Source organism: Seriola aureovittata, chromosome 4 (assembly GCF_021018895.1).
Source record: "Seriola aureovittata isolate HTS-2021-v1 ecotype China chromosome 4, ASM2101889v1, whole genome shotgun sequence".
NCBI lineage: Eukaryota > Metazoa > Chordata > Actinopteri > Carangiformes > Carangidae > Seriola > Seriola aureovittata.
This window is the reverse complement of record NC_079367.1, coordinates 7,511,764-7,539,243: the sequence shown is the minus strand read 5'-3', so window position 1 is coordinate 7,539,243 and position 27,480 is coordinate 7,511,764. Positions and strand designations below refer to the sequence as shown.

At 40.2% G+C, this 27,480-nt stretch overlaps 2 protein-coding genes across 3 annotated transcripts; one reads left to right on the top strand and one right to left on the bottom strand.

The window, feature by feature from the left end:
• Positions 1–2,472: 2,472 nt before the first annotated feature.
• Positions 2,473–19,477, bottom strand: LOC130167870 (myelin protein zero-like protein 2). The gene is made up of 5 exons (XM_056374382.1): positions 19,225–19,477; positions 7,218–7,387; positions 6,655–6,865; positions 5,326–5,497; positions 2,473–3,759 (listed from the first exon to the last, which is right to left on the bottom strand). The coding sequence occupies exons 1-5, from the start codon at positions 19,277–19,279 to the stop codon at positions 3,600–3,602; spliced, it is 768 nt and encodes a 255-aa protein (XP_056230357.1). The 5' UTR covers positions 19,280–19,477; the 3' UTR covers positions 2,473–3,599.
• LOC130167871 (T-cell surface glycoprotein CD3 epsilon chain-like) lies at positions 19,290–26,981 on the top strand. 2 transcript variants are annotated; one of them, XM_056374384.1, is made up of 5 exons: positions 19,290–19,425; positions 23,109–23,342; positions 23,442–23,585; positions 24,055–24,107; positions 25,329–26,981. In XM_056374384.1, the coding sequence occupies exons 2-5, from the start codon at positions 23,135–23,137 to the stop codon at positions 25,386–25,388; spliced, it is 465 nt and encodes a 154-aa protein (XP_056230359.1). In that variant the 5' UTR covers positions 19,290–19,425; positions 23,109–23,134; the 3' UTR covers positions 25,389–26,981. The 2 variants fall into 2 exon arrangements, with proteins under 2 accessions (XP_056230359.1, XP_056230358.1); XM_056374383.1 differs by lacking the exon at positions 19,290–19,425 and adding an exon at positions 22,306–22,502 and having other exon boundaries at positions 25,329–26,978.
• The last annotated feature ends 499 nt before the right edge of the window (positions 26,982–27,480 follow it).

Here is a 27,480-nt window from a genome sequence, read left to right as displayed (position 1 = left end):
TAATAAAGGTGATTTAAATTGCTGTGGCCAGACGGTGTACGTAACCATTATCCTTTGCCAAAAAAAAAACGTGAGAGTCCTTCTGTCTTTTCATCAGTTTATATGCAGTCAGTGCCGTGCTGAATAGCTGATGAACAGTCGTATCTGCTGCACTCCACTACACTCACTATATTTTAAAAGTTTCACATGCAGAGAAACTTTTCTCTGGCCTGTCACAAACAAGTACAACAACATTACTCAACGGCCTCAATAGCTATTGGAGGCCATACTCTATAACATACACTGAGGCAAATAAAGCTGACTCTCTACCTTTAGGGTGAATGGATTAATAACTGCAGTGTTTGAGCACACGTGTGTGGAGGACTACATCCTTCAACATTTAGTCATATAGGTACATGCCAGTGAGGTGATTTGTTTTCTCTCCGAGCCAAGCTCATGTTTTTGTGTGTTCATATGTGCGCGCACACACAAGCGAGTGTGTGTAAAAAGGAATTTACACATGACTGTGCCAGGTACAGCCCATCTTAAGGTGTGGAATGCAAACTGAAATGAAAGAGAGATAAAGCAAGACAGAAAGTAGAAGTAGGGGAGAGTGGGAAAGACATAGACATTGTTTCCTCTTTGGTAAAGAAAGCACACAATGTTTCCATCCCTTCCTTTACCAAACAAAGCCCACATTAGTCTATTCTTCAGAGAAATGATTTACGTGCAATGCAATAATAAACATATTGTGGAAGAGAATGGCTTATTAAATGAGTCATGAACAAGGAATGGCTGAAAACGCCTCTCTCAGGAGTGTGGTTCACATTACTGGCAATCAATGAAGAGGTAACGGTAAAACAGTCAGATCTGGGTGTAAAATCAGTCTGAAATCAATCAGTTATGATTACCGTTCAATATGTTTCTTTTTTTTATTTGATAAAGTGTCAAAAACATCATCAGGAGGAGGGGATGGTGGGAGCAACAGCTAATATCTACCTGGTGTGCCAGTCGATAGTAGCACTGACTGTTTAATTTCTTTTCTTTTCTTTCCCCTAACCTAATTCCTCACGTTTCCCAGAATGCCTTTTGGCAACCACAAGTGAATAGACAAGAATATGCCAGACACAGCTGTGGTTTTGTTTGTGTGGGTGGAGAGAGTGATAGCAGTGATGATAACATTGTTCCAATCTAGGAAATGCAATATTCTTCACTGAAATTGCAAAGTGTTCTGCGTATTGTGTTGCATTCTGGTCAATTCAGGATGCTATCACTTGAGAAGATGACATATGTGTTATATCCTTATTAAACAAGCTAGTTGCAGCTGTTTACTGAACTTCACGCAGCCATCAGCCATGAGACAGTCTGGCCGGGCCAGGGCTAGCTTGTTAGCATGCTAACTTCAGAAGAAGAAAAGTGATAGAAATAAATTAACATTGGTGTTGCTTTCCATCGTTGGAGACAGGCGAGTAAAGGAATAAAGTTTGATGTTAAACTCCAACATTTCTTCTAGACTGATAGGTAAACAGATATTGATGCTAACGCTGGCTATCTCGCAATAGCAAAACTTACATATAGGTCCTTTAAGTATTGTTCCAAAATTTTAAGTTTTAAGTAGCTGTTCTGAGATCAGATCAGCCAAGGCTATGCAACTAAAAATTATGTCACATTGTGTCATTGCCACATGTGACTGTGACACTGTTTCTGAGCATAAAAAAACTCTTGTAATCACTTTAAAAATAAGCCCTGAACATGTTCATTTCCACACCCACAGATGATTATTGAAGTCAGAGTATTATTTGAAGGCCAGTGTCTAAGCTCTGCAAGTGTAATTAACATAAGCTTCGGTGATACAAATAAGATTATCTAGAGACCACACTGTTGTTTTATCAGTTCAACACTAGTGCCCTTTCTCTACTAATTAAATGTAATTATTTAGATTTGGATAAACAGAATCTGCCCACCCTGTCCCTGTGTTTGGCGTTAGTCATCCATGCTCTGACCCCATCTACACACAGGCATGCACACACACACTAGGTCTGTCAGTCAGTAACTAAAGTTGCACCCAGAGGGGCAGACTTTGATCAATGCACACAAATACACACACGCACGCACACAGATGTAGAGTAATATATTCGTGGTCATGAACAATCTCCTGCAACAAATAAGCAAACCCAGACTGGAGTCACAAAGGCAAGCATAGCTAATGTAATAAATATCGAACCTGCAAAAAATTAAACAATTCACCGCAGCAATGCTTACAGGTAAACAAGCGAAAGAACTCTACAGAGGGATACATCATAAGCACACAACTGGAGGTAGTGCATTAAAAATAATGATGCATAATAAATGCTAGATAACAAGATTCCTCTCTTACATAATAGATGAGTCCTGTCAAATCATGCCAAGTTGTGTGTGATTATTTGTTTCTCAGGCCAACTATTGTCTTCCAACATCAGCTTTGTGTGGTGAAATTTATTTGACGCAATGTGGTAAAAGATTTAAAGGCATTTTTATTAGAAAATCTTTTTTTTTTTTATAAAAGCTCTACAACAATAAAAATACAGTGACATTTTTAAACAACAGAACAAAATACTTCTGGCATTATCTAAAATAAACTAGAAAAAAAGAAAAATCTATAAACATATTGCTCAGTATTACATCACAGGTACAAAATTCTGTCACAAAAAGGGAGAAAGACAGTTATTACAATCATCTGTTAGTAGCCGTGATTCATTCACAGGCACACGGAGAGAAAACAGGCTCTCAAGGACGTTTTGCAATCAAAGGGTTTTCAGATCTGACTGTGAGCTCCCACACGACACTTAGGACATTTACGTGCCTGCAGTTGTTCACTCACTGATCAACTATTTGGCCTTCAGGCTTAATGAAAGAAACATCACATTTATGCTTTTTTATCCAAGCAATCTGATGTGGCATATTGTTAGCCCCCTCAGCCTACATCTGGAGGATTAAACTGCTTTTAGCTCTAAAACTACAGATTATGCCTGAAGTTATGGACACCCATCTAAATATGGCGGTCTGTGTGTGGCTCATCATGTGGGGAGGTACTGTCCTCACTCTAACTACTTAAAGTCCAGTATCTTTGATGAAATTGATTGCTTGTTGCAGCTGAATTTATTATTGACTTAACAAGATCCATGTCTAGGAGAACAGACAGTTATTGAACACGAATTGACGCCTTTTTCCTTTGTGACAGTAGCCACGCCAGCTTCAGGAGCCTCTCACTTTGTGAGCCCTGCGGGTTTCAAACAGCATTTCTTCCCTCAAATGAATATTTCTGGACTCTCTCAAAAGGAAAGTCATCGTACTTTGGATTTTGTTTCAAAGTCTTGATCATTATCAAAAGCATCGCTGCAATCTCTTTGTTCTTAGTCGGAAACTTTGAAACAGAACTTTCTTTCCGTTTTCCTCTTAATCAGGAACAATGTGGTTGTTTCCGACACTGCAGTGGCAGCAGCAGTAGCTCTCTCTTCATCCGGCCTCCACTCAGCAGAACCAGGGAAATAAATCCATGGGTGCTATCTGGGCAGCCCTCCAGCGACCTTCCTTGCTGGCTTCACATCAGTGTTAGTGTCTTTCTATCTGTCCCCACTTACTCAGTCGGAGTCATCACCGCCGTCGTCGTCGTCTGAGCTCGGGCCCTCCTCCTCTGAGGAGCTCGGGTCTTTGGTGCTTGCCTCTGAGATCATGCCATCTGAACTGTCAATCTCTATGGACGTCTCTGATAGGTAGAGGTGGATGGCCCTCGATGGGTGGCTGGGACACACACACACATATGCACATACAGAGGGGACAGGAAGATATGCACGATGGGGAGGTAACAGCAACGTAGTACACACACACACACACACACACACACACACACAGGGATAAGCATTCATGCATGACATATTCATGAATTATTTATGTACATGCATGTGCATAAGTCACGCACAATGGGGAGAGGACAAAGACAAGCAGCCAGCAACACAAACACAGCAGCATGGACAAAGCGTTAGCATCACACAGGGTTAAGTCGTCCCAAGTTGAGAGCAAAGGTTGGTTTAAAATATCTGTTTACCCATCTGCATCTGATTTGGGTGAAATCATTTCCTTCCTTCGCCAAGTTTCTCAGTGAAAAATTCGGTTTGAAGTCTGAATAAATATGATCAACCAAAATGACAGTGATGTTGTCAACTTTTCCTGAAGAGGCTTGGCTTTTGAAGTGTGGTGCGCACGTTATCACAACACATCTTTCACAGTAACCAGTTATGGCAGCTGTTACAGAGAGATCTGAAAACCCAAGAGAGAGGCAAAGAAGTCCCACATGCCCAGAAAGAAGAAGTTTTGACAAAATAGCTCATTGTTCAAAACAGACAATACACCTTCAGATGTGGTAAAAAAAAAAAAAAAGCCACTTTGTCAATGAAATTTAGAATTGATATTGTATTTAATTAAGTGCTTGTAATTTTTTTAAATAAAAGTACAAAATGTCTGTTTCCAACAAGTGCTCACCATTGGCTTTTGATTATTTGATATTTCTGCAGCAGTCACAAAAATCATTCTAACAACACCACAGAATCTCAGAAAAATACAGCGATACAACTTCAGTAGTGAAAAAGAACAGAAATGTACACCAGCATCCTCCTGCAGGTTCAGGTAAACTACAGCAAAGACGGCTAATATATTTGACAACTGAAATTAGAGTTGATAAAAGCTTTGTATGGGGTTTCATAATGTTTCCCATCATCCGGTAATTAAAATAAAATTTCAATAGAAGTCATGAAACTGCTCATTCATTGTTCCAAAGTTTCTATTGTTTGTTGAAATAATAAATCAAAACATGTGGCTTTTGCTGCATTAGTATGTTGGGGGTCAAAATGTATTAGTAGGGAAGTAAACAGCAGGAATACAGCATTGTTCTACCTCTACATCATCAAAACATTCACTCTAAACAGGAAATGTGTTTGGAAACCCATTTAGCTGAACGAGAAAAGATGAACCGATAAAACAGTTGGTTCCCTCAAGGAATGAAAGGCACATGGTGATATCATGGGAGATACACAGCAGTCTGGCTAAAGTTCTACAGAAAAGGCACATTCTCGTTTTATTTCTGCTTCATGACAGCTGCCCATCAACTGGTCCAGGTTTGGTACTGCGGTCGGAGAGGAGACAGGAAGTGAAGTGTCCAGTAAGAAAAGAGCCCCCAGGCCCCAAGAGGGAGCACCACATGCCACGATCCCCAGAGTCAGACGGAAGGAGAGAGAGAGAGGAAGTGTGTGGTTCTCCTTTTCCTCTCTCTGTCCCCCTCTTCCTCTCCCTCTGCCTGTCTCTTGGTCTTACCACGCAGTGGGATCTTTTCTCTCCTTGCAGGGAGCCTCCTCGTTCCCTTCCAGCTGTCTCTGTCTCCTCTTCTTGCACCTCCTGCAGGACAGGATGATGACGAGGAGGATGACCACCGCGGTGATCCCACCCCCGATGGCCAACGCCAGCAGGAGAAGTTCGGAGAAAGAGGCTGTAGGTGAGAAGGAAACACAGGAATGCAGACTGAGTGTGTTTTAATGACGAAGCAAAACTGCCATCACTGCTCAGAGCTGTTTATACTCTTGTATTGTGCATTTGTAAATGAGTGTCTGTTGTAAATTCACAAAAAAGGAATTTCAGTTTTTAGCCATGCTAGGGATGACAATGTCAGCTTGTCAGTCACTTTGGCGGAGATCTCAACAATTGTCAATATGGTCCCCAGAGGATGAATCCTAATGATTTCCTCTAGTGCCACCATGAGGTTCACATGTGTGGTTTTGAGTGAAAAGTCAACTAATGCTGGCTAGAATTAATTGTAATGACTTTGTTGATCATCTGACTTTTCAGCTGGAACCAACATCAGGTCAAAATTTCAGTTGGTTGCCCATTTGGTTTATTTCCATCCTGTAAACCTACACTAATGAGGTTCCTGTTAGCCTCAACTGTTTGTGTTTTGTGTTTAGTACTAATTAGCATATAATGGCATGCTAACACACAAAACATCAGCATGTTAGCATTGACTCTGTGAGCATGCTGACATTAGCATTTAGCTTAAAGCACCACTGCAACAAAGGACAGCCTCACAGAGCTGCTAGCATGACTGTAGATTTTTAGTCTGTTGGCATTTTGCCTGTTATTTTATAAGAAAATAAAATGTAGGGAGTAAAATGAGCAGCTGTGGTTGTTTGTACTTACTCTAAATCACACAGAAAGACGGGGCAGCAAAATATGTAATTAATTAATTAAGCTCATTAAAGGTACTTTGATGATTAATATGATAATATTAATAAGTCACAGATTAGGTTATAACTGTACAGCAGCCCACTCTTTTTTCCATCTATTGTTCATAGACTATAATAGTGATGAGAAAATTAAATTTTAATTGTTATTCATATGTCTGGAACATTTGCAATCTAAACCTAAATGTGACAGTGATTTAATATAAAATTCATATCACATCAAACCAGAAATCATTCTGAAATTATAATAATTTGCTTTATTTCAATCTAGATTGTGCTGTCCTATTTTATGTGGCTTTTAAGCAAGAGATGAAAAGCAGATGTTTTCAGAGACACATGAAAATAGACAATATTCATGATATATATTCATATATAAATAAATATTTTGTCTGAAAATGAATCTGCTGACCTGTGGTGACGACACGGAGTCGAATCTCTCCCACCGTGCCGTGTACATCTGGTGGATTCTTGACCTGGCAGATGTAAGTGCCGTTGTAGGTGAACTTGACCTGTCGAATTATGATGGAAGCGTCACGGCCCATGATGTCACCGGCCCAAGCGACGCGCTTCCTGAAAATGCCCTCGACAGGAGGATAGGGTTTCTGCTGGTAGTGGAATACCTACGGGTGGAATTTGAAGAGTGGATTTGTTTGGAGTAACAATGATATTGATTGGTTGGATTTTCACAGACAAAAAGTCACAGCAAACTGCTGGGGAAGGATGATATTTTATTCTGAAAGAGAAAGAAAGGCAAGACATGAGCCCGGACCTGTTGCATATTTTTCATTCTATTCTCAATATGCACACACACACACTCACACAAGCACGGCTGTCTTGGATGCTCCGTAGGGAGCCTGATGACTCACCAGCTCCTCTCTCAGTCGACTGAGGGGGTGGATGCTCCCTGACACAATGAGGGAGGTTTGAGGTTTTATCACATTTTCTCCCAAACACAGACACGCACACACTCACCGATTCCTCTCGGCCTGGAACGAGGGGTCTAAAGCTCCAGGAGATGGTGAGGGAGTTGGCATTAATAGGAGCGGATGTATGGAATGTGCACTTGAGACGAACATCAGTCCCATTCACTGCCTCTACATCCCCAGATGTGTATACACGCATCCCGCTGACCTGCAGCACGCCTGCAAAATACAAACATATGGCGCAGCAGCAGAGTTTACTTCAAAGCAGAATCCATTGCAAAGAAAGCAAAATCAATACAGACATACATACGCGAATGCTTTTTCAAAGAAATACAAATACATATACAAAAATACAGCACAAAAGGTGCAGGATGAATTCACCTTCATCAGTAATTTCCTGCTTAGTGAGTGCACACAGTGTACCCAGTGACCCTACCTCTGCCTACGCAGAGCTGCTGCAAGACAAATCACTAACTCTAAGTTGTCGCTATAACTGTATTAGATACATATAGTATATTACACACTGAAATCTTTCAGATTAGTCCAAATGCTGAAAGTGTGAGATTAGATCTGCAATCAGTAAGTGAATTCCCTTCAAAAAATCTACTTCATTACATCCTGAAAGTCTGAACTGATTCAAATCTGTGACATGATGAATAATAGCCACTTTCGCTACACTGCTGCAGCTGAGACAGGGCTGAAATTGAGAGTCTGCTGTATATTATATGGATATGGACTATATCAATCTTTATAGTATGTGATACACATATTAGATGGAAAATGAAAGGACTGGAAGAGCGGAGAATGATATTGGCAACAATCTGGCTCTTCCACATAATGATGGATGGAGTACCCCAGAATGGAGTTAGCGTGGACACACACATGCGTTGCACTGAAACACACACACGCATGCACTGTGCCAGGCAGAGACATGCTTAAAATGGAGTTCCTGCCTGGCAGGTGGTCAACATGACGTCAGAAACCAGTCAATCACATCTCCCTCTGCCCGAGACTGTTGAGTCTTGTTTATCAAAGCAGATCCGACTGTATTCTAAAGCTAAAATCTAAGTCTCTGTGGAAGACTGTGTGCAGGCTGTCTAGTCAAAATCACCTTGGCTATTTTTAGTGAGAGCCGCATATGCCCTAATAATATCAGGAGCCGTGTCTAGCTTTATTAAAGTCAATGCCATGGCACACAGCAGACCGTCCGTCTGCAGAGCTAGCAGCTAAAATCGGCTCAGGGTACCCGAGGCTTGTCCTAACATCATTAGCACACTCCATAAGAGGACCTTGCAGAACAATTCAAACACTTGATGAGAGCTCTAACTATCAGAGACACTTGAGTCTGACTGAAGGGCTGTCTGTGACTCAATTGTACAAGTGCATCCCAGGCTTCGGTTTTTATTGATGCAGTAAGGAGGCATGTATAAGGGTTACATGCAACAGTTTCACAGTGCTCACTATGTTTGTATCATAAAGATTTTCAGCCCTAAAAAGCTGCATCAACCTCTATTCTGCAATTTAAAATGAGGGTTAAGTAAACTAAGATGGGTTTGCCTTAAGTTGAATGGTAACATAACGCTCTAGGCATAGAAATAACAAAAATCTAGGAAACTAAGCCATATCGTTTCCCCTGCATTGTAATCACAGCGAGCATTAAGGCAGGAGGTAACTAGGAAAATGTCAGCGGGGTCTTGGCTCCTCCGGCAGCGTGTTCTGTTCCTTATCAGGCTGGAAAGAGTTTCCTGTGGGCTGGGATGAGAGAGCGGGACAACCAGACAGCCTCCACACAGCATTAAACAGACGGGCTTCTCTCTCATCGCTGGGCCCTAACAGCTCTCTAACAGCCTAATATGTTTTAAATGAGCCGATGAAACCTGGGAGGAATGTGAACGAGTGAGCAATACAGGCAGATTACATACTGCACGAAAATGTCCATTTTAGCAATTGTCGGGTCTTGTTTCAGAATTTAAAATGTATTTTTCTTGAGTGAAAAAAAACATGTGCTAATGCAATGACAACTTCATGCTTATTTTGGGATTACTCTGCATCAGTACGTTTAAAATAAGACAGGTACTTCAACTTGTATTTATAAATTGCTGCTTAAGTGAAGAAAGATGATGAAACTATTTGGTTTACAATGCAACAAATCTTACCCAACCGGCAGATATTTCTGCTGGCACGAAGAACAAGAAAAATGTAACTTTATTTCAATATAATAACTTGATGGATCTCTGATGGATGAATTTGGTAAGGAACAAGCTTTCTCTCATACCATCCTCTCTCCCTTCCTCATCTACCTGGCAGTGTATAGAAACACTGAAGTTAGTGGATTAAACTGCATGTGTTTAGGATATTCATTAAGCAGATTGCATCAGCGCTGGGCTGTATCAGTGCAGCCAGTAATTACTCCCTCACTGGCTCAAAGGTGAAGGCGTGTGTGTCTGTCCGTGGACGGGTGTGTGTATGTGTGTGTGTGTGTGTGTGTGTGTGTGTGTGTGTGTGTGTGTGTGTGTGTGTGCGTGTCAAATCTCAGTAGAAGGGTCTGAGCCATGAGTAGAAGTTTCATCTACCATATTCTATGTGAAGGCTGACAAAGAGAAAGTGGAAATGTGTGGGAGTGGGAGCAGAAATGTATGTATATTGAATTGCATGGCTCACAAAAATGACTGCTGCTCCTTTGAAGAAGTAAATGCATCATTTCAAACTGTACTAGGTTTTCTGTGTGTGGCCATGGGTTACACGGCAATGTCAGTCTGTCATTCCGTCTGTTCATCACTTTGGTCCAGACTGAAATATCTCATCAGCTGTTGGATGGATTGCTTTGAAATTTTGTCCAGATATTAACGGAGCCAAAACAATAAATCTTGATGACATTGGAGATTTCTTGACTTTTGTTCTTGTGTCACAATGAGGTTGACATAATGACAACATTTTGGTAAGACCCTCAAGATGAATTTTATTAACTTTGGCGATCCCTTAACTTTTAATCTAGCACCGTCATCAGGTCAACATTTTAATCTACCTTTGGTTTATAAGAAAATACCTGAAAAACTATCGACAGGGCCGCCTGAGCTTCACTTTGTGTTTGACACTAATTAGCAAATGTTAGCATGCTAACATGCTAAATTAAGCGTTGGTGACATCAGCAAATTTAGCCCAAAGCACTGCTGTAGTAAAGCCTCATAGCTGTAGACTCTACAGTCTGGTTCATACATTGAGGAGAATTCATTGCTCATCAAACTCATATCCACAGTTAAACCCCTCTATTTCTGCATCCTCATTTCAGGGAGTATAGAGCATGATTAGCTTAGCAATACAGTACAATGCCTATCCTCCTCAACCAAATTCTTCAAAAAGCTCACGCTGAAATGATTCATCATGCTTCATAAATCAGGAAAGAAAGCAGGTCCTCCAGGCCAAAACACCTCATTTTGAATTAGCCATTCTATTTACAGTACATTGATTTAAATAAGCGTCTCTAATCTCCTTTCAACAACAAAAAAAGAAATGGGAAAAAAAAAAACGCTTTCAACTATGCCATCTTCTGACACAAGCTGCGCTGATTAAGAATTAAGGTTAATTGGGCCTTTTTGAAGACAAAATGGATATTAGTGGAATGACAGAACAGTTAGAGCTATGTACAGTGCCTCAATTACTACAATAATTTGTCCCTGCAGCTAAAAGTACATGATCACCATTTAATCAGTCATTAGCAGGCTCTAATTGGTGGGGAGGACGTGTTCCATTACATGAGTGAAGACATTAAGCGTGCAGAATTTTGATCATTTAGAGAAAGAGAGAAGAGGGATAAATAAGCAGAAATGAGAGAGCGAGCTTAAGTGATGAACAAGAGTGGGATGATTGAGTATGAGTGAGTAAGAAGTGTATGGATGGAGCCCGGAGGATAACAACATGATGGAAAACGCATTATTCTACATAAGTGCAATCTGTAAGGAGGAGATAAGATAATACTGCTTGTTTGTGCATCCATTCTTCTACTCCAACTTGCCTCTCTGTCCAGTCTAAGTCGCTCACTTGTTTATGTCTGGACATCCTGCCAGTGCCGACCACACCCAGTGTCCAGAGGCAGAGAGAGATAGCTTTCACGGCTTATTAAGATGGAGTTATGTACCCTACAGAGGAGGGCAGAGCCAGAGTGCAGACAAATGTATGAATTTATCCTAATTATGTTTCAAATATTGCGGATACTGTCTGACATGCTGGAGTTTTATTGCAAAATACTTGCAGAACAATGTAAAACAAGAGATTTAATTCCAAAAACAATTAATATCTTATATCTTTCATGTAATCAGCAGGAACAGGAGAAGGGGGTATTAACTGAAAGGACACAAAACCTCTAGTTAAGTTGGCACAAAGGTAGGCTACTGCTGAGTAAAAGTTAACTCTGAGTAACGCTGAGTAAAAATTAAAGTTAATAAATGCCGTGAAATGTGGTAAGACTAAATTAGTCCTTTTGGCAAGTGTGCACTTTGTTTCCTGATTACCTGAACTCGAAACAAATATAGTGACAAAGATTTTCTAACGAGGGATTATTCAGGTCAGCGTCTTATGTAACACAAACTCCTGGAGAATGTGTGTGTGTGTGTGCACGCCTGTGTGTGTGGGAATATCTTTGTCAATGTAAACTCCAGATGTAGTACAGATATGGCATCGAGAATAGGTGGAATAGGTCGTAAACTATTATTTTCCATTGTTATGCATGTGTGCGTGTGTGTTTGTGCGTATGTTGGGCTTGCAATCTTTCAGTGGGATCACTATTGGCACAGGTCCATACATACACATACACACACACACACACACACACACACACACACGGACACACTCCATTAGATGTACCAGTGTTGGCGTTGGTCCATAATATCTGTCAATATATCCAATATATCACAATAAGATGAACTTGCTGAACCTTTAATGTACTTTATTCTACCTGTCAACACTACTTGGTACACACTGCACTGGTCCACTTGCCTGTCTGAAGCCAAAGAGGGCAAATACGTTCATCTGCTGTAAAATAATCAAACCAAGCCCACTCGAGTGTGATTAGGTTTGCTTGGCTTGGCAGTCATTCCAAGATTGTATAAAAGCCTTCCAAGGGGGGCAGAAAAAATATGAAGTGGTGTTTGACCTGCCCATATAATATTTCACCCAATGTCAAAGAGTGTGGGCAGGTTTTAAAGCGCATAAACCCAGCCATGTTTTACATAGTGTCTTTGGTCTCAGGTTGCCAAATGTGTAGCTACGCATGTGCTTTATAAGTGCAAACAAAAATCTCTCAACTAGTTGAGAGATTCAGCCAACAGACCAACAAACAGAACTGTCTCTTCATATTTATTTATTTGTTCCGCTTAGTAACCGTTACCATGGGTAGCATTTCCAGAACTTAAGCATTTTCAGGCCATTTTGGGTGTGTTTCACACTGCAGAGAGGCATGCTTGGTATATTGAACTCCTGTCATAACTGCTCAGTAAATATTTTCCGGTATTCTAAATATTTTCTTTGAATATCTTAAAAACAGTCCACAGAGTGAACACACTGTGCCTGCCTCGCTACACAATGCAGATCTTTGTCAAAGTTTTTGTGTCGCCTTTTAGTTTGAGGGTTTGTTGATGCAGTTTTTCATAAATATGCTGATTTATAAACAGCAAAGGGGAAGCAGAGCTGATTTTAATAAAAGAGTATGATAATATTCATGATCAGATAGTAGGCCTACAGCCTGATATCCAAGGATGTCATGGGGATACCACACAGTTACCAATCACTGTTTAAGAGGTGTTTCTTTTACAGTATACACTATAGACCTGGTCTTTCCATTTGCAAGGTATTAAGTCCTCCTAAGGGCTTTAAGAGAGGGGAGGAAACACTGTAGGAGCCGGACCGACCCTCTGAATCAGGAAATTGGTTTCATTACATTATTTCCTAGACGGTGTGTGTTTGTGCCTTTCCTCTCTTCATTATGGCTCACAAACAAAGGGACCACCAGAGGAAACCTGATTTTCTGTTGCACCGGTTTTGGAGGAAACACTTAGGAGAGGACCAAACACACAAAGCGCTCAGTGGACTACAAAGAGCCTCTTCTCCTCTTTGTGAGAGGTTTCATAAGCCCAGGTTAGTTTTTCCTAGGTTAGTCTTTTTTTTAACAACGGCTGTCTTTCATGCAGGCCTGGGCTGAGGGCTGGGAATAGCAGGTTCAGGTAACAGTATGTTCGCAGAGGAGGAGGACACAGAGTTGAGGGAGAGGGTGAGTGTTGAGTGGTGTGATGGGAGGGAACCCCTGAGATGCACACAACTATGTGCATCATACTGAGCTGTATATTTTCTCTGTAAGAGCTTCCATTCATTCCACAAAGTCATGAACATACAGTTGTGCCAAAACAAGCAAATACACTATACACTCAAAGGTAAGTGCTTATATACTGTACTTTTGTGTGTTTTTGTTCTGGGGCTGTTTTTCATAGTTTGGGCCCCTTTGTTCCAGCGAAGGGAAATCTCAATGATGCAGCACACAGTGATATTTTAGATGACATTCTGTGTGCAACTTTGTGGCAAAAGTTTGTAGAAGGCCCTGTTTCATCCAAACTCTAACCCCATGCACAAGGTCATGTTTGTAAAGAAATTGTTTTCTGAGTCTGCGGTGGAAAAACTGCTACCTAAATCCCATCCACCATCTTCGGGATGGATGTGACCGGTGACTACAGGTCAGGCTTTATAGCCCGACATCAGTAGCCTACCTTTTTAATGAGCTTGTGGCTGAATGGGAGAAAATACCTGCAGCCAGGTTCGAAAAATCTTGTGAAAAGTCTTCCCAGAAGAGCGACGGGTGTTAAAGCAGCAGATTTATGCCCATGGTTTTGGATGACATGTGCAATTATCACACAAAGGTGTAAGTCTCAGCCATCCACATACTTTTGGCCATATACGGAATGATAAAAGTGAACACATACCATAACATTAGGACTACCTCGCTTTCCCTTCAACATAATATTCAGTACTTATCTGTAAAAGTTCTGCTATTTTATTTGTATTTGATTATTATTATTGGTGCTAACTTCTCTGCTTCTGCACACACTACCCACAGATCACTTGTCAATCAAATAGAGTGGGCAGGACTTGACTTTGCAGGTGGCACTGCAGAAAGTCAAACTCTTTCATCTGCGTTGACATTCCTTACTCATGCCTTCTACTCCAAACAAAGCTGAAGTATAAATTGTATAACAGCCTGAGAGACAAACCAGACACCAGCTGTATGGAACAGCAAATCTAAAAGCCTGGATTCACTCTTTGAGAAAAAAACACATACAGTCTACACACTCCTGTCAGAATGGCAGATTTTTGCTCTGCTTTCTACCCTATATAAAAGTATGAACTACAGACAACTACAAAAGAGTGTCTGAAAACACTCTAAAGGTCAGTGCAAACAAACCAAGCATCGATCTCTTTTTTTGAACTCTTTCTTCCTCTCCTTCTTTCTCCCTCCACCTGCTTCCTCCAGGCCAATTGTAATTCATCAGGCAGCGGCGTCCAGAGGAAACAAGTAGTGGGTGAGAGAGGATAAGAGTTTAATCCATCAAACCTCTTCCACTCCCACCTCGCAGCTGACTCAACAACTTCTCCCCGGGATTACAAACTCCTTAGGGGGGGGTCCAATGCGTATGCTTCGATCCGACTCACTCTAAACCCACAGGGCTTCTGTTGGACGGACAATCCAACCCTCAAAAGACAGCCTTAGTTTCACATATTTAATATGAAGCTAGACCGGCTGTGTGTTTGGTGTCCTGCAGTGGTATGAGTCAGAGTGAATCCAGTCCTACTGAGACTTCCACCTCTGCTCCTGAGCAGATGAGTAAATCAGCGAATGACAATATATACACAGATCAGAAACAACACTGTGGAGGAGGCACAGACCTCTGCTCTTTGCTTAATGCTAAGAGCATGTTACAAATGCAGATCAGTTTAGTTCTCACGAAACGTTCCACCCAGCTTGTGAAAACAGTTGTAGCTATGTTTTGACAAGAGTTTTTAAAGGAAGACTTTGTAAAGCAAAGGGCTTTTTAAAGAAGTATTCCTCCCCCATGTAGCTACTGGATATAAGCAAGAATAGAAACTGGCTGGACATTGGACAAGCGTTCCAGAGGTGGCTTAAAAAGCACTCTTGTATATGTCATGACATGGGCGTCATAGAAATTAACGAGGGTGGCCTCTCCTTCCAGTGTACAAGTGTGACCAAACCCTTCTAGTCTGTCGTTCACCTGCCCCACCCACTAACCCCTCCCCTCCTCTCCTCAGCTTACACTCTTATTCACTTAAATAGCTGAGTACAGTGTCAGATAATTAGAGAGCAAAACCAGATAAGTAGCTGCCTCTGCTACTCTTTCAGTCTGCTGTAGAGTTCATTTCAATAGTCAGCGTTTTAAACAACAATGGCTGGATGTACTGGAGTACAAATAAAAGACTGTAGTCTGACAGAGTGACTCTCCCAGTCTGGGGAATTCTATCATCATGGCTCCTAGGTGTTTAATCACAAATTATGCAGCAAATGACAACTGATGATGAAATTCCTTGGCTCTGCAGATCATATGAGTCAGAAAGACCTGCTGGTATTCTTTGGAAACTGCTGATTTATTCCACATGCTGTAAACCCTGTGGAAGTTTTGCTTTCAGTACAAAGATCAACTGTTTACCATAACTCTAAATAGTTTTGAGAATGAGTGACCAGCCAACAGGGACTATGTAAAAATGCGACTACACAAACAGAAAACCCATGCTCACAAATGTGCATGTGTGTGTGTGTATGTGCATAATCACTCAAACGTCAGATGAACCTGCAAACACAAACACTTCCTATTCAGTGAGAAATGTATTTGGAATCCGTGTTTACATTTGGAGCGGAGCGCAGTCTTATGATTTAAACATTGCACAAGGAGAGCCTAACCTTCGTACTTCAACACTTCACAGATGCGCCTTAAGCCCTCTGTGTTGGGGATTGGTGTGTTCTTGCATATGAACACGTCACTGTCAACTCTACACACCCCGAGGCAATCCCATCAACCTGACACAATGGCCAGACGTCCTCCAAGGTGTGTCAACACACAGCATAGTGTGTAGAGTAAAGCATGTCAAAAACCACAGCCATGCTTTGTCATTGTGCCGAGATTAGAGACGCCGTGGATAACTGTTACATCCCAGTAAACAGAAACAAGAAGGTGCTCCTCTACTGTAAACCATGACGGAGTTAAACGGAAGTCTAAACAACCAACGTGAAATCTGGTATGCTGCAATCAACACTGGCCATTTGTTCATGTGTGTGTGTTAAACCTGTAAATCAGGACAGGTTTGCACATGTCAGGCTGTGAACATTTCATCCTTCTGGTTGAGGAAAATGTTAGAGGAAGACAAAAGGAATTAAACTAAAGCACAGAAACAAATACCAGATTTATCGCCAGCAGCGGAGGATGAAGAGATGTTCAGATTTTTAATCTCCTGTCTGTGAGAGTAATCTGGTATACATTTTTAGAACTAATCTAGTGTTTTCAGCGTGTTTCCCTTCCTCATTAGTCAATCAGTTGAATTGTTATTTTGCCAGTTTTGAACCCAACTGGTAAAACAGAGGAAAGACTAGGTTTAAATGTAATCTGTGGTATTTTCTTAAAAAATTAGATTTTGTAAAGGAGGTCTGGCTGTTGTGAGATTACTGCTTACAGTTCAAACATCACTGACTCCTTTTAAACTTTTCAACAGCACAAAACGTGAGAACAATGTAAGTTCCGGGAGATCGTGGACGAATCACAGAACTATCGTTGTATTTGTTTCGATCAAGGGTTGATTTTTAAATTAGATTGCCTCAATCTGACCACACAGAAAACTTGGGGCTAATTGTTTTACTCCAGTGCAATAATAATGACCAATGGTCTTTGGGTCTTTGTGTGGACTGTACTTAATGGGAGCCTGGGGGGGGCAGGGTACAAACACAAAGCACAAAGGGTGGGAGCGGCCTCCATGGGGACCCAGCATCCCAATAAAGATTTAAAAAGTAAAATAATATTTGGACTGGGCATCTTAGGAAGAAATGAACCCGTTCTTGTGTAAAACTATGCAGGAAACATCTTGCAGGACATGTTTATGGAGTGACTTGAATGTTCTGTTTTCATTCTGACTACTGTGCTGTGCCTCCACATGAAACACAAGAACCTGCCTCTGATCCAGCTTCTATCACAACACACAAATGGTTCTGTAAAAAAATAAGACCAAATCTGGTCATGTCTGTTCTAAAAAGCAAATTCCCTCTAGTGTAGTGAAAGGAAAAACACTGCTCCCAGAAGAACCCTGACACAAATTACGACTGATAGTATTTCTTCCTTCTTTTTTTTCAAATGCACCTTAAACACTCTTTACAGAATAGAGAGTGGGGCATTTATCTTTCAGGACGATGAAGGATTTTTAACACTGCAACAATTGCTGTGATTATGTTTACAGCAGCGACAGGAAAAGGGAGATTATTATTCTGTTTGGTCTGTATCACAAATCCTTAAAAAGAAGCTCCTTCAGATGAATGCTGTCTTTGATCAGTGCAATGCACGTCAAAATGGCAGAGGCGGATGGGTAAATGTGTTAGCTGTGTGCTGTTTTAATGTCATCTTATTATCTATGAGAGAAATGAGCAAATATTATTTTGCACATATTATATAGCATGCATGTTTCATGAAGATGAGATGATGACTGCTGGTTTGTTTCATCATGCAGTGACATTTTGCCAACACAATAAAGCCAAAGGCAATGATGATTATACAATAACAGGCGAGAACTGATGTGCTGCTGAGCTGTAATCAGTTCCAACATGCTCTTCTTCATGCTGTCATGCTATCATCTATCCCTCTATATCCACTCAGTATATTTAATCATCCTCCTGCTCAGTCTGTATCAGGCTGTGACTGTTCTGTTGTGACTGATCTGCAAGCACATGCTCCTTGTAAACATAAGCATCTTGCTACTACAGTGATTCCCTGCATGGTGCTTTTGCAGTGGATGGACACGTTCAATCAATATAATCCACTTAACTGGGATGGACACCGATTACTTCAAGGTTAAACAACCTGGTGTCTGCTGAATGAATAGCCATTGATAGGCTGTACGCCAAATCACGATATTAAAACCTGCTCCATTAGCCTACAGTATTTCAATGGGAACAGCTGTAACAAACGGATGTGATCTATTAGTGTTTATTTACATGGTTGTGTGTATTTGACAAGTTGTTACGACCCAACTGACATATCCTGGACGCCCTTTGCACGGGAAGCAGGTGGACTTATCTGAGTCCAGCGGGCCACTTCACAGTGCCTGTGAACGTAAGCACGGATGCACATTAATGGGCAGGAAAGGAGCGAGTTTGCATTAAACCAAAACACAATGCGGCCAGGATTTGTTACCGGCAATTACTGTAAAAGTCATTATGTTGGGAGAAGTGGTCCCCGCTGTGGCTGCTTCAGCGACCCACCCGGTGCCACTTGGCCAAGTTCTCCACTTCCCAATGACGCACGACGGGCGCTCAGAGATTGAGGTTAGAGGTCCCTGTGGAGCTTTCACTAATGGACACACAATCATGGTTTTCTCTGTTGCTTTGAACCTCGATTGTCGGGAGCGTATCTACAGGGTCATCCTGTTATTTTTTAAGATTACTCTTTGGATGTGAAAAAATTGGAGATCGTAAAGTGTTGGAAATTGGAAACTGTTGGAAAAAACAGATCCAAAAATACACGGCCAAGCAGATACAGGCGAATCCATAGCCTACTTTTTACTATGATAGGATACTATTGCTATTTATGGATTTATTTTTTGTTTATTTATAGGCTATTATGTCCTGATGAATGTAAGGAATCAAAACGATCTGTCATTGGTTGAGGTTTAAAATCTCAGAATAGAAACTTTGATAAATCACCAAACACTAAACATATAATTCCATAACAAATAGTCTAGTCCCAAAAAAATCAAATATAATCTTTTCATTCAGTTTATCCACTCACAGCACACCAGGGTCTCACCTGAAGCTGCCAGTCCAGACAGGACGGTGAAGAAATAGAGCCCTTTTACGCACATTGGATGGACAGCGGGCTGTCCGATGAAACAACAGACCGGGAGTCAACAAACCCACTTGAGACTCCTCCGCCGACTCACAGAGGCAGGAAACCCAACCGACAAGACCTTGGATCCACTTTCGAGAGGGGTGAAAACATGAAGTTACGGTGAGTCCTCTGTCTCTCCAAAGACGCGTCCCAACTCGCTGCAGCCCTCATACATTTCATTTCAGCACCCTCCCACCACATTTTCGGGCGGAGTAACAAAGTCATCCACTCTCCTCGCTGCCTTCTTACCTCTCTCCCACATTTTAAACTCAAAGCCGGCAAATTCCTGATGGTCACCCAACCTGTTCTGCTGCTGCGTAAAACACATTAACTGTACATGTCACAGCTGTTGCGCAAACACGTGCAGACAGGTTAATCAGTAAGCTATTACTGTATTTAGATACCACACATACTTCAGTCATGATCTAAAGGCATATGATCCGATGTAGCAATAAAAAAGCATGACTGCTTTAAAATGTAACATTACATGGATTTATATTATTATATAGCTTTGACGTGATTAATGTACAATCACTGTGAGATTAAACCATCCTAGATTAAGTTGTGTTTATTGAAATGTTTTATTTTAATAATCAAATTAAATTTAAAAAGTAAAATTCTGTTTATTAAGTCAAATTAGTCACAGTTTTAAATGGAGAACTTTTTTTTTTACCATTTACTACAAATGCACATAACTCTGGATATCTGAATGTTAACAAGACCAAAGAGCTGAGAGGTGATTTAACAAATTGAAGGATCTTTAAGGTAAGAACTCGTTATGATATGTTGATGTGATGGCTCTTGCTTTCCAGTTATGGGAGATCAACAGAAGGCTGCACAATGGTTTATTCACTCTATGAAACTCTCTGGTTACTGGTTTGAACCACTTGGGGGCAGAGAAGCACTTTGATGTACATCAGCTCTGTGATTCCAGTCTGACAGAAACAGGCTAGAATTCACCTCCTAGCTTTCTATGTCCGACATGGTTTATTGAATTTACAGGTGAAATCCTACTGAGTAAAATCGTAAGCTATAGAATGACAAGAGCATTTATAATTACATTAGCTTCAGAAAGGTGTCAAAACCAAAACAAGACTCAATCTTTTATAACTTTAACTGCAGCTCATGTAGATGTTTGACATTTTCAAATATGAACTAGTACCACTATAGGGTTCATAGGTTGTAACCAGCAGCTTAATTGATGGTTCACATGTAATTTAATGATCCTTTCTAATTCAAATATACGCCATATATAAGATAAGGTTTTTGGTTGCCAGGTTGTGTCTGGAACTTATCCTCCTCCAGCGTGACACTGGCTTAATTTAATGAGCTCTTCAGTTCACCATGGACTCCTCCAGTGGACTGACCTCTGACCTTCTGGAGAGCAGCTACAGAGCATCTGGACCAAAATCCATATTCTTATCAAACCAAATTTCTTATCAACTTATTAACACTTACAACTGTAGACTCAGTGGATTACTGTGAGAGTCCCTTATTAACATTTACGATCATAATTATAGATGCCCCACGTTCAGAGGTGAGGACTTCTTGACCCTTTAGCGATGACTTTATTATTTATTCTGCCTTTATTAGAGAACTGACTGTAGAGGGGGGACAGGAAATAAGGGGGGAGACAGACAGGGATAGATAACAAATTTATGAATGACTTAACAGCCAAAAAGGTTTTTCACAGATGGCAACACAAAAGTTTTTCTTATTAACGGCTTATAACTAATCTATAGAGAATTGTTAATATATGTCACCTTTTATTATTATGGTATTTTAATACCAGTTTAACTAAGGGAAACTATGAAGATTGATTGGTTTCCTGTACGAAGCTAAAGATCTGTTCTATCAGACTGTGTTGTATGTTCTGTAAAGCTCAGCTCTGCTGTCTACTACTGTGGAGAGAAACGAGGAAGTGCATATAAAATCATGCAAACACAACTAACAAGAGTTAATGGTTATTATCAAAGACCATGTTTGCAAATAGAGGTAGAGGTTATTTCCTGCTCTGGCTTTTTCAGTATGTGTTAGTATGATCGCGATCATTAACAATCATTAACATATACAGCAAACAGTAAATTAATTACTTTTGTTTTTTTTAACAATTGCTATCAATTGTCCAAAATTACCTTGCCCTCCATTCCTCGGCCCCACTGAGGAACTCTTCTGCTTGTTCAGGTGGAAACTTTATGACCGGACGTCACAACAAACGATGGATGTCAGGTCATATCCTCAGAAGACTGTCAGGGATGGATCAGGCTGCAAAAACAAATATTCTTTCTCAGGTGTATTGAAGAGGATATTGACAAAACAGGGCTGACTAACACTGTTGTATATCAATTTGTAGCTATCCTAGACAAGAATGTATAGGGTATATGAATTACTTTTGTTTTATTTTGAACACTTCGAATTAGTCCATGATAAAAAAAAAAAAACAAATGCAATATTGCAGCATTTCGGATTCTTTTCAGTGCAGTAAAGAAGTTCCCTTCTTTTAGTGGTGAAGTCTTGGTTTATGCTAAACAACAAAAATAAGAACTACTTCATAGACAACAGTGATACACATTGTAAAGCCACCTGTTGTTAGTGTTTTTTTAGGTTGTTCTGAGTGTTTCGGTCTCATTAGTGCATTGTGGATGTGAGATGAACTGTCTGAACAGTTCTGAAGAAGTGATCTCAGTGTGGAACGACAACATGATCTATTCAGTATAATTGACACTGCAGTTGTAGCTTCTCTTTTTGATCAGGAATCGATTAGGAATCAAATTCTAAATCAATAGAATACTAATAAATGAGAGTATATACTATACTCATTCGGCTTTACTTCATTCTGAGGTTTAACTGTGAATTTGTATTGAAAAAAAACACTTCCTGTGGTGTGTGTGTGTGTGTGTGTGTGTGTGTGTGTGTGAGTGAGAGACAGAGAGAGAGAGAGAGAGAGAGAGAGAATGAGGGAGGGAGAGAGAGAGAGAGTTAGAGAGAGAATCATCACGTCTACATCATTTAATCTTTCGGTCTTACTGAGCAGACATCTTGATGTTATTTGTATCTTGTGGAGGAGACATTCACAAATCTGATCTATATAATAATAAGATTCAGAGGTCGTCTTAAGAAAATGAACATTATGGGTGTTCAGTCTGTGCTCTCCATCCTGCTGCTCGTAGCTACTGTGAAAGCTGATAAAGGCAATGGTGAGTAAATATCTAACTGCTCTGCAGTTGTTGTTTCTGTTGTTGTTGTTGTTGTTGTTTTATTTTATTTCACATTTTAAAGTAATATAGTTTAAATTCACTTGTCTGGATTCAGAACAACATAAACTCTGATAATAAAAATGGACTTTTACAAGCATCTTCAAAGAAAACTTCTCTAACTTCCTGTATTTTGCTTATGCGCCTTAACTGCTCTAACTGCTGTGTGGGGATTCACCCCACTGAACTGTTCTTCTTTCTCTGATGTTTTGATATACTTTACTCTTTGCTGTAGCTTATGGAAACATTTTATTTTGATTATCAATAATTGTATTTTAGTTATTTATTCTTGGCTGTTATGTGATACATTGCAGTCTCTGTGCATGTGCCAGACATCAGCATGGTGTAATACACAGTAAGACAGGGAGAAATGATCAGATTCAGACGTACATAAGAGGATTTAATAGTTTAGCCTTGGGAACCCACCTCAGCTGTTAGATCGTCCTCCCTTTTCCTCTGAAAAGTAATGAGGAAGAGAGATGTTGATGAAGTGACAGATTAAACCAGAAAGCTAAACATCTCTCAATGTGTTTTTCTTTTTTTTTTCAGTTGAATTCTGGAGGGAAGAATTCACAATGACCTGTCCAGGAAACGGGACATGGTTCAAGCATAGTGGGGAAAAAGACCCACCTAAGGTGGCAGAGCCAAACCCTACATACAGCATCGAGTATAATAGTGATAACAAAGGCTTATACTCCTGTCAATATGAAAATGACATCGACCTCGAAGACCCCCCCACCACCACCACCAAAAACAAATATTATTTCTACGTGAAAGGAAAGGGTGAGTAAAAAACTTTGTGATTTCTCATGATGTGCCATCAGAGTCAGTTCTCCTTACCGAGCTAACACACAACTTCAACTGCTGTTCTTTGTTCTCCAGTATGTGCAAATTGTTTTGAGGTGGACGCGACTCTGTTTGCGCTGGTCATCATTGTGGACGTGGTCGGGACAGCATTTGTGATGATCATAATCTACACTTACACCAAGAGAAAAAGCCCAGGTGGACCCACGCACTCTTCTAAAGGTAAAAAAAAAAATTACTTGAGCAAATCACAAAAAAACATCTTTATATCAGGTTATATATCTTGGTTCAGTAAAAATTTACCTCATGTCCCTTGGACTGAAGTATATAGTGTAAAATGCATGTTTTGGCACTGACACGTGCGGATACTTCAGTGAGTTATTTGCAGCTGATAAATAGGATTGTACGATTGACGATGCACCTGAAGCAAATTTATTTCAGCTATTTCAAACTATCTAAAGCCTTGACCTGACTCTGGTGGCTGTGGACTCATCACATAGATTTGATTTTACTCTTAAAGTAATTTAAGGAACCGTCTTGACAATAAAATGATTCATCTATCCTGAAAAAGAGTTTGCCAATATGCATTCACAAAGAGCCACATAGCATCTCTTATATACCTTATATATTATAAATACTGAGTCTGATGGCACAAGTGCTTGGTCACATTATTTCTCTCACTCTGTTCTAGCACCTGCTCGTCCAGGAGGCCAGGGTCCACCTGTCCCACCTCAAGACTATGAGGTATGTATTGTTATTAAAAACGAGATTTTGCAACGAGAACGTGCTTCATGTTCTGCTGCGTCATACATGTATTGTTTTCAGCCAAAAAAGTTCAACTTAAAACTGAAATCATAAATTATGCTAAAATTGCAAATAACCAAATGCAGAAAATAGGGTCAACTAGCGCTTGCTAGCTACATGTACTATATGTATAGTGATATGTATAGGTATATTACTTTAGTTTCATTCTCTACCCGGAATTACTACATTGGGGCTAATTAAACATATAAGGTAGCAGAATCTTCTTCTTCTAGTTGTAATAAAATCTTATTTATTCATTGCAACGCCACTTGTTGTGGTAGATAGAGCTAAGATGAGAAAATGTGCTTTTTATTGATTCTTTTCTTCTTCTTCTTTTTTTTTTAATTTTGAAAGAATTGTTTGACATAGTGGGAAATACACTGAGTTCAATGATTAGATAAATATCAAGCTACAGCGGGTTAGCTTAGCTTCGCATGAAGAGTAGACGCAGCTCGGTCCAAATGTAAGACAAGCACTGCCAATGACTGCACCCTAAAGCTCAGTGATTAGCATGTTTTATCTTGGTTGCTTAAGCCCTAAAAAATATTTAGTGTAAAAGCAGCAAGTTTTTAAAAGAAATAGTGCAGTGTGTAACATAAACACTCATACAAGGTAAAATCTTCTCATCTAACTCTCAGCGAAAAAGTCAAAATCATATTTCCCAAAATGTCACATGTATCCATCCATCCATCCATCCATTAGTTTCACTGCGTGTCCAAAGAGGGTCGCGGGGGGCTGTAGCCCATCCCAGCAGGCAGTTGGTTAGCTTAGCGCCAGACCTACAGTAAATAATTTGCTCATTGTGAGTAAAACTATTTTATTTTTTGAGGAATTCTTTTGAGGATTTTTTTTACATTCTTCCCGACAAAGTGCATTTGGACAATCAGCGAGTTTCCTTACGCCTCTAGAAGCTGATTTTTGGGTGTTGTTATCTAACCATCTGTAAAACTAGCGCAGACCTCCGTTAGGGCCGGTGTCAAACAGCATACAGAGACTTCAGAGAAAAGAAATGAAATTCATAGCAGATGATCCAGATTGTTTATGGGTTCTTCCTGTCCCTATCCCTCCAGAAAGTTTGGTGCAAGTTTGGTTCAGTGCTTTTTGTATAAATCTGCTGACCTCTATGATCCACCTAACACTGCTTATCTTGTGTTTTGACAGCAACTGAACCCTCGCACTCGCTCCCATGACACTTACTCTATAGTGAACAGGACGGGATAGAGTCGAGTCAGCTGACCGCGCCACATCACTGGTTTACAGGCTGCAGGGACAAAGGCAAACATTCACAAAAGCCACACAAGAGCAAACATCATGCTCCCTGTAGCATCCAAACACTGGCTTTTGGTTCCAAGGATTTCAAGAGTTCACAAAAATGGCAAAAAGAAGAATTTTCCCACTTAGCCCTGGTATTACCTCACCAGGTGAAGTAGTTTAGGTTTCAACTGTGCAGGTATTCTGCCGCCAACACAGTACAACAGTGCTGAATGGAAATTAGTTTGTTGTGCTCACAGTATTTAAAAATTACATTGAAAATCTACTCATCTATGAAAACTATTGAGTTGTTTATGTATGTTTCTGTAGATCAGTAATTCCCAAACTGGAGGCACGTCTGCAGTTACCAAGAAATACTGTGTTGCTCAGCTAATTTGAAAACATAGAAATCATGATTTCATAATATAATATAATATTGTAAATCCACATATTTTTGTTTAGGAAGGAAAATAAATGTGCAAATACTGTATTATTACAAATTGGTGTGATGTCAGTCTTAAGTGTATTTATTGTAACAATAATCTATCGTAGTCTGACAGTTTTCTATTGAATCAGTTGTAATAACTTGACATGAAGTGCTGCGATCGAGAGTGCATGAAAACTAGTAAACAAAATGCAGATAAAAAGCTAAACGTAACACGGCAGCTACGGAATCATTGTGTCCGCTGGTTTCTTTGCCGTGAGATGCAACTGAACGATTCCTTAAAGGCATCACATCCATATGTATTAATATAAATGTTGGCAGATAGTACAGTAGAAATCATAACTTTTTCATTTGTCGCATGTCAGTTTGAATAGAGAGATATATATGTTTTCTGTACATACACTCAGTTGACAGTTTATTAGGAACACCTAGCCGAAACTAATGCAGTCTAATCCAACAGTCCTGCAATAAATGCTCCGTCAAGGAGGTTATAATGTCACTTCAACCTTATGGTCATTTTGGAGGCTGCCATTTGTGGGACTGTTGACCTGTATTGCGTTGCAGGTGTTTCTATTATTTTGTCCAACCATTTATATAAGTGAAGGTAGGTTAAATAACAGAAACACCTGTGGGTGTAATGCGAAGTAGCCAGCGCAGCACAGATTAGATCCTCCACAATGATTATATGTAAATTTCTATGTCATTGTACGTTTTGATTTATTACACTGTAAAAATGTTTTTTTATCAATCATGTAAAATGTGTCTGTCCCAATTTATTTTGCTTTTTTATTCTCAGTTGTGTTTTTTTTTTTTTTTACTGTAACGGGCACAAGATGTGTCACTAATAAATATAACACAGTCAACAATGGTCTCATTTGTCACCTCTGTGCTCACACTTGGAAACAATACTGAGGTGCTTCTACAGATATAAGTTCATGAGGTGACCACAGCTCATATCCGCAGCACACCCACAAACACAGTTACCATCAATACATCTTCATCAGTCAGGTCTCATTTGTATGAATAATATGCCATTCTGTGTTTGGAAATATCTGACATATCTCTGAAGCATTTCACAATGCTTACACATATATTTCATACAGTTTGACACAATGGAAATGTTGTGTCATGTTTTGGCATTCAGTTTGTACGTCTGTGTTTTATACCAGCAGCGATGGAGCACAGCAGCACTGATAGATATATATTTCTTCTTCATGCATAAAGCTAATGATTGATAAATTGTACTGTAAGTAGTTCAGAGGTGTCGCGTTTAGTGGAAACACTCCCACACTTACTGCTCAGTTATCTTCATCTGCATCTGCTGTGTGTTTGTCTGACGAAGAAACAAAGAGGTAAAGGGGATGAAAGGTTGTATACGATGTGCTCCTCTATCCGAGTGTCTTAAGTCAAACCGTTCCCACACACAGACCTACATCTGCCTGACGAGTGTGTGTGGTCATGAGTGCATGAAAGTGTGTGCACATGCATTTGAGTCAGAGGTTGTTTTTGTGTGTGTGTGTGTGTGTGTGTGTGTGTGTGTGTGTTTGTGTGTGTGTGCGTGGGTTGATCAGGGTTGTGTTTCTGAAACGAGCTGTCTAAGCTGTGGTGCTTGATCTT